Source organism: Engystomops pustulosus, chromosome 7, assembly GCF_040894005.1.
Source record: "Engystomops pustulosus chromosome 7, aEngPut4.maternal, whole genome shotgun sequence".
NCBI lineage: Eukaryota > Metazoa > Chordata > Amphibia > Anura > Leptodactylidae > Engystomops > Engystomops pustulosus.
The window spans coordinates 22,892,765-22,900,589 of record NC_092417.1 but is presented as its reverse complement, the minus strand read 5'-3'; the positions used below and the strand labels follow the sequence as shown (position 1 = coordinate 22,900,589).

Here is a 7,825-nt window from a genome sequence, read left to right as displayed (position 1 = left end):
GCGGCCATCATTACTATAAGAAATGAAGATCAGTCAGTCCAAAAAATTGGGAAAACTATGATAGCGTCCCCAAGTGCAGTTGCAAAAACCATCAAGTGCTAAATATATAGACTACTTATATAAGGAGCCCCCAAATTATTTTTCCTCTTAGGTTCTTGTGTCCAGATACAACCTGGCCCTGCACACCCCGCACATCAGTGGCCTCCTCTCTACTGTTACATATGTAGGAGCCCATATAACCAGACACCAGGCCAGGCTGTACCCAGAGCATATCCCATAGTCCCAGGCAGGACCTCGGCCGCCAGTCTCTGAATATAGATGCAGGACCTGTCATATCTCTAAAGGTCTGATCACAGCTACTTATTACTGTGTAATATTCTAGACTCTGTATAAAGTCTAGAAGCAGCGGCCCCTTGTCCGCACACTTGTGTGTAACGCTGGAGTAATAGATGAATGTAATACGGTAAGTACAAGATGGCGGTATATACAGGGAACGTCCTCCCAGTTCTGTCCTGTAGTCATGTATTATTATATAGACCATACATGATAAGACTCTCATCACTCCATAGTCTATAGACCTGGAGCTGTGCTTTATGGCTGCTGTGAATATGTAAATAGCTCTATGATGTCATACGGAATCCCGTGAGGTCACAATGCATTATGACATCACAATGTCACTGGCTTCATGGAAATAGAAGGCCAGAATCATTTGTGTTTCTTCACCTCCTACTGGGAAGAAGCGATTTGGTTTTGCTCTTGGCGAACATGAAGCGTTCAAGAAAGCGAAAACGTGAGGTGCGGAGCGATAGGGAGGAGGAAATCCCACCTCACAAGAAGAGGGTTCCACTAATTATACCGGAACCTAATGATGAGAAGAAGCCCCCCACAACATCATCAGGGCTTCCGGAAGACCAGACCTCCCATAAGGGAGGAGTATATGAGAGCGCCGTCTTACAGAGACCCCAAGATGGCGAGAAGAAGAGGGAAGTCCGGAAGAGACAGAGAGAGGAGACAGGTCTGACATCTACATCCGACTGTCTGTCCGAAAGCCGGAACTTCAAGAGACAAAGGAGAAACAGCAAAGTGCAGACAGGTAGAAAAGTACAAGTATTGGTGAAATAGCGGAGACAGCGCCGCACCTGTCCACTGGCCGTGTCTGGTATTACAGCTCAGCTCTATTATAATGAATGGGGCTTTGCTGTAATACAACACACAACCTGTAGACAGGAGTGGCGCCAAAATCTTATTATTGTCAGGAAACTTTTCCTTCATGTCCCTATATCCCCAATGCTATAATAATTTGTTTGTGTTGCCCTTAGTAACTAATCCCAATTTATATAGAAAGTTCCCTCCATCCCCCTATATAAAGTACTAGGAGATCCTAACACTGATTTTCTCTCCTCAAGGAGAACCTGAGCCCGGTCCATCAGGAGGAGTAGATGGAGCGGCCGCCCCTCTCAGGTTGGAAGATCTGACTTTCCATAAGGAGCTGGGATCAGGCAGTTATGGAAAGGTAAGTGATCACTGATGATACAGTAAGTCTCCACTCACACCAGGGCTCCTGCACCTCACACTACATCATCTACCACCAGCAGTAGGGGGCGCTCAGCTTACACACCACAAGACTCTGCGGATGTTACAGTCGCTCTGTTATCCTGTGCAGGACCTTGAGGAAATAGCAGCAGGAACATTGCAATAATTATCTGCCCCCACCCCCGATTGGAGGAGAGGTAATTATTGCGTGCAGTAGGGGGCAGCATAGCAGTTACCCCCCCCCCCAATATATATATAGAGCTCCCCCCACACACTACTCAGTATACATGCAGCTCCCCCCCAGTATACATGCAGCTTTCCCCCCCAACCCACAGTCTATATGCAGCTCCCTCCCCCCCAGTATATATGCAGCTCCCCCCCAGTATAAAGGCCGGACAATGCTCACTCCCCTCTGTGTCCTCCAGGTGATGTCGGCTTCGCACCCCTCCTGCAGGGAAAAACTTGCAGTGAAAATGGTAAAGAAGAGGGTTTTACTGGAAGAGGATAGAGACTCCATCCTCACCGAGCGCCAGGTCCTGGAAGACACAGCACAAAGTCATCTCTTTACCCATTGCTTCTCCACCTTACAGAACCAGGTAGGATCCTCCCACTTGTCTCCATAGATTGTCTCCTTTATCAGCAGATGCCTCCTCAGCGCTTGTGAGGCTTCTAGATGGCGGCAGATCTGGGCGGCCAGGACACTGAATGTCCCTGTCTTATGATTTTTCTCCTTTCTCCAGGATTACATGTTTTTTGTGATGGAGTGCATCACTGGAGGAGAACTCCGGGATTTTATCCAGCAGAGAGCCCCATGTGACATCGAGACCATCAGATTCATTTCAGCTGAGATCATCTGCGGGCTGCAGTATCTGCACGAGAGGGGCATCATACATCGGTATCTATAGAATATAATAATATCAGATGGGGCGGATCCTATAGGAGGTGACACTTTTGGGATCATGCACACAGTCATGTTATAGGTCCTCTAGTATGGAGCCATAACAGTATCTCCATAGAGGTCCATGACGTCCATGATTATCTCCAGTCACACAGTAATACACTGTGGTAGAGGCTTCGTGTCAGTGTGTATGATCCCATAGTGCAGTTCTTTGTTACATCCTTAGAGATGGAGCCGTCCACAACTCCATGTACAATCCTTACATACTGACCTTCTATATCTTCACAGAGATCTAAAACCTGAAAATATCCTCATGGACAGTGACGGCCACATAAAGATAGCAGATTTTGGCCTGGCAGCCACCAACGTCCATCCCTCCATGAAGATCTCGGATCTTGCAGGGACTGTCGGCTACATGGCCCCGGAGGTGAGGAATACAAGTCTGGTCTTCTCAGTTTAGCTCCTATGATACATCCAGGTTATATCTTGACCATGTGATTAATCCTCCAAAATGATTTTACAGGTTCAGCAGAGAAAGAACTACAACTCCAGCGTAGACTTCTTCTCATTTGGGGTGATCCTCTATGAACTGGCCACGGGACACTTTCCTTTCCACAAGGGAGAAAACTCGAATAAAGTCTTGAGATCCATCCAGAAATTTAAGTGTCCCAAGAACCTGGATCCACAGATAAAGAACATCCTAGAGGGGGTGAGTATATAGACTTGTAGCACAAAGACACCCAAAAGGTCTAATAGGGCTATGACTGGGCCCGGCTTCCAATGATAGACATGTAATAAGTAGATGCTGATACATCTAATGTTATGTCCCATTCATTTCAATGGTATGTAACAAGTTACAGGTGAAGATATCGGTCAAATCTTTCTAGGGTAGGATAACAGTAACGCAACGGGGCTCATTTACTAAGGGCTTTGCGACGCACTTTAGTCGGATTGTTCGCGTTCTTCATGGCTAAAACGGCTTGTACAGGTATTTAAGAAGTGTGTGCTGCGATTATGGCGCATGCGACCCTTTTGTGGCGCAGCTGCGGTGGCTTCCATGTGACACATATTAGGGCGCGTGCAGTCGGACGGTTCTACTGATTTGGACTGAGCGCCCAATTTAACTTTGAAATTGTGTCGCACGCCCTATGTTAAACATGCATCACAAAAAAGATGGTAAACTCTATAGCACCTGAGCGGAGAAGCGACACATCCATGATTTCTGGCGCACGATCTTAGTGAATCGCCGCACGCTGCATTATAGACGGACAATGCACTTGTGAACTCGAGCGGCATTGTAAGTAATTGGGCCCCAATCTCTTGCAGTCATTATGGGATATGTAATGTATGATGAGTTCTCCATCACAGATCTACAGTTTCCTATTATTTTATCACAGGTTTTCTGCAAGTCACCGACAAAGCGGAAGAGGTTCTGCGAAACAATACGCCAACATCCGTTTTTTGCAGACATCAACTGGTCGGATGTATCATCAGGAAGAGCGCAGCCTCCATATGTTATGAGACCAGTAAGTACATAGGAAAGATTAGAATCTCCTGGGATATTTATAGCTGTCAGATATAGGTTTCTATGTGCACTCAATGTCAGGTGGAGAACACTAAAGCTCTGCTGGAGCACAGATACTATCTACTCTCAGGACAATCATTGTGCAGATAAGTCCTGTTCTCATGATCCATCTCATTTCTGTATCTTCTCTCCTAGTCTGAGGAAGTGGACTATCATCAGACCGTCCCCCTGCACACCCTGCTGTCATCTGCAGAGGCAAGGAAGACCCCACTAACATCTGAGGACAGGAGACTATTCCAGGGCTTCTCCTATACCAGCCACAGGTGGAGGTGATGACCTCAGTGAGGACCATAACAGCAGCCGGCTGGACCATATGATCTCTGCCCGGGCTACAGAATATCATAGACTCTGTCTCATTGATTGGTGAAGGTGAATACAGCGCTGATCCCTATTATTATCTATTAGACACATCTGAGTTTTTACAAAATGTTCCTGTGGTAGAGGCAGGATCACGTGATGGGATTACGTAAATCTATATTGCTCCATCTCCGGGCAAGATATCATGGTTTGATTTGTGCACCTTACCAAGCTTTGGATTCCTGCTTTGCTGATCTCAGACCTGACGAGTTGAGCAGATTGGGCGTCTCTTTTCGGCCCTGCCTAGGCTGGCTGGTTGGAGCCCTTGTGCGAATTTACTGCTTGGCGTTCTTAACTTGTGGACCACGATCTGAGGAACCGAGGGCTACTGGTCAAATGTGTGACGAGGCAACGTGTGGAGCACCTTGGTCTGCGTTGCGCTGCCACGTGCTCTGCTCGCTGGAGGTCGTCACTGCGCTGGTGCCTTGCAGCTGTCGGGCGCTGACTGTGTTGAGGGACCGCCGGTGAGCGGACGAGGGCTTGGGCTGGTTGGACCTAGGACTAACTCTGCTTTGTTGATTTCCCTACCTTGGAACTAATTTGCCCACTAGGGGTTTACTAATTAAAGTCACTGGATTTGATTTACCTGCTGCCATCCTGGACTGAGGCCTCTTTCACATTGCTGTTGTTTTTCACCTTCGTGGTTCAGTGATTTCCAAGGAAGCCTCAAAAGATGAAGGATGCAGTGGGGGTTTTATGCTGGAACACTAGGGGGATTAAGCGATAGATAAAAGTGTGGTATGATTCTCCCCGTAGTTAAGCACTTAGGGTCCATGCACACAAACGTGTGATTTCTCCAGTCCTGTATTTCGGTGCCGTATGAGCCCGTATATAAGTGATGTTTCATCCATATGTGCACGTATGGCACCGCATGTCACCCTATCTGTATAAAATATGGTGAAATGACAAATGATGAGAAAAGCTTGTGAAACATCCCCAAATTTTGTCACCAGCTAGGACTCCATTTTGTCATTTCTGAGAGCGAGGTTAGACTCCATTGCTGCTTCTGGCTGTGGTTTCTGGCGTTTATAGGCTCTGGTGATGTTGTACAATCCTACCGATGATTTGCTTCTGGACTGGGTCGTTCTCTGGCTTCTTCGAAGGCGTTGTACAATGCTGGAGGAGGAGCCAAAGACAAGTAGGTGGGTTTGGGTTCATCCCATTAAAAGCTAGTGGCCCAGGAAGGGTCACTTTAGGAACTTGTATGATGACCTGCATCTGTATACGTTTCAGAACTACATTTGGATATCTGTTCGTTCTGTTGACCGTCTTTTAGTGGACCTGGGATCCGGGCTCCGGTTTCAGGACATGAACATGAGGCGGTCTGTCACACCAGAGGACCGGCTCATCGTGACACTGCGGTAAGTTTTTTTTTCCAATAGTAATGATTTTATCTTTTAATTTCCAGGTTTCCTGCAACCAGGAATTTGTTTCCCTTCACTGCATTATGAGTTCCTGCTCAGTGTTTCCACCATTTCGTTGATTGTGAGAGCGACCTGCAAAGTGATATGGGGGCGGCTGAGACCTGCGGTGATGCCTGAGCCGACTGCTGAAGACTGGATCCGGAGATCTGACGGTTTCCTGGACTCAGAACAGTTTCCGAATTACATCGGGGCGCTGGATGGGAAACACATTTGTGTGAAGAAGCGACTCACTCAGGGTCCCAATTCTTCAATTATAAACAATATTTCCCTGTGGTTTTGTTGGCTTTGGCTGATAGTGACTACAGGTTTGTAGTTGTAGATATTGGGGCCTATGGAAGTTCTGTGGATGCAGCGGTCTTCAGGGCCTCCAGAATGGGTGAATGACTTCACATCAACCAGCTCACCCTGCCAGAGCCTAGATGTCTACCTGGATCTACTGGACCTCCTGCACCAGTTCCCTGGCTGATGGATATTATAAGTGGATATTGAGGCTCTGGACTATTAGATTAGCTTTTTTATTATTTTCCTATTTTTTGTTTTTGTAGTTTAGTGTAGGGCCTCACAAGAGATGGGGCCCCTTGACGAGGGTTGTGAGCTTAAAACTTCTTTGACCCCTTTGTGAATTGTTGCATTTTGGTCAACAAGGTAAAATGAGTCAAAGGAGTTAACCAAGACCCCATCATTTTCCAAATTACTACATTAATATAAGTTATGTGCACATTACTTTGTCTTATGTGATTATTGTAAGGTTAATAATAAAAGTAAAAGGTTTTGACACTTTGGATATTGATAGTTAAGAAGAGGACACTGATGTGCGCAGATCCAGGGAATGTAATAATGGAATTTACAATTCGGATAAAGCTATGTACAGCGATAGCAATGGAAGAAATGCAGGCAGCACTCCAGTAGTCCAGAAGTTCAAAAAAAGTGGTGATTTATTGAGATTGTGGCAAAGTTTCTGTGTTAACCATCTTTTTCCAGCCTTAACACCCAAACGTTGCCACAATATTAACCGCTTAGCGCTCAGCGTCCGATATATTAGACACTGAGCTCAGTGCCTTAGCGCTCAGCCGAACCGGCATCGGGAAACACGGGGTGCCGGCTGTGCCTAATAACCGGCACCCCAGTGTAAATCTCCGATCACAGACGCATAAGCAGTTAAATGCCGTGGTCTGCTTGACCACGGCATCTAACATGCCTCTGGGGGGGTCTTTCCCCCACGATCGCTCCCCCCCAAACCGTTTTCGGGGGGCGCCGATCGTTGCTATAGCAACTCCGAGGGTCCGATTTGGGCCCCAGAATTACCTGCAAGAACTGCCAGTAAGATGGCGTCTGTGACGTGTGCATAGGCTGACACTGCTAATGCCCTGCAATACATCAGTATTGCAGGATATTATCATGAACAAGCAATCAGAGGATTGCTTGTTCATGTCCCATGGTAAAAAAAAGTGAAAAAGTAAAAAAAAAAGTTATTCAATAAAAATATAAAGTAATAAATCACTAAAAATGCCCCAAAGCCCAAAAACATATAAAGAGACATATAACTAAAAAAAAAGTCTAAATCATAACACACACCCCACATATATAGTATCACCGCGTCCGTAACAACCCGTAGAATAACAGTAAATAATTATTGAACCCGTATGATGAACGCCGTAAAACAAAACTGTTATAACCCTCCAAAAATTATGATTTTTACCTATTCAATCCCACATAAAATGTGATGAAAAAAACATATGTACTCCGACATGATACTGGTGCAAAGTACAACATGTCCCGCAAAAAACAAACCATCAAACAGCTCCGTAGCCAAAAAAGTAAATATGTTATGCCACTTGGAAGACAGTGATGTAAAAATGATAGATTTGTCCCCACATTAGGGTTTTATGTGACAAATTTAGTAAAATGTAAAGAAAATATATTCAAGTCTGGTATCCCCGTAATCGTATCGACCCATAGAATAAAGATAACATGATTATTAGGCTATACGGGGAACACCAAAAAAAAGTAAAAAATCAAGTACAGAAT

General features: G+C 45.7%; 2 protein-coding genes across 2 annotated transcripts; both read left to right on the top strand.

The window, feature by feature from the left end:
• The first annotated feature begins 749 nt into the window (after nt 1–749).
• On the top strand, nt 750–2,438 carry LOC140070081 (protein kinase C delta type-like). Its single transcript, XM_072116412.1, has 4 exons — nt 750–1,093; nt 1,407–1,513; nt 1,959–2,129; nt 2,274–2,438. Exons 1-4 carry the CDS (start codon nt 766–768, stop codon nt 2,436–2,438), a joined length of 771 nt encoding a protein of 256 aa, XP_071972513.1. The 5' UTR covers nt 750–765.
• A 296-nt stretch (nt 2,439–2,734) lies between these two features.
• Nucleotides 2,735–4,381, top strand: LOC140068698 (protein kinase C delta type-like). Its single transcript, XM_072114092.1, has 4 exons — nt 2,735–2,858; nt 2,955–3,140; nt 3,829–3,957; nt 4,152–4,381. Exons 1-4 carry the CDS (start codon nt 2,745–2,747, stop codon nt 4,287–4,289), a joined length of 567 nt encoding a protein of 188 aa, XP_071970193.1. The 5' UTR covers nt 2,735–2,744; the 3' UTR covers nt 4,290–4,381.
• Nucleotides 4,382–7,825: the final 3,444 nt, after the last annotated feature.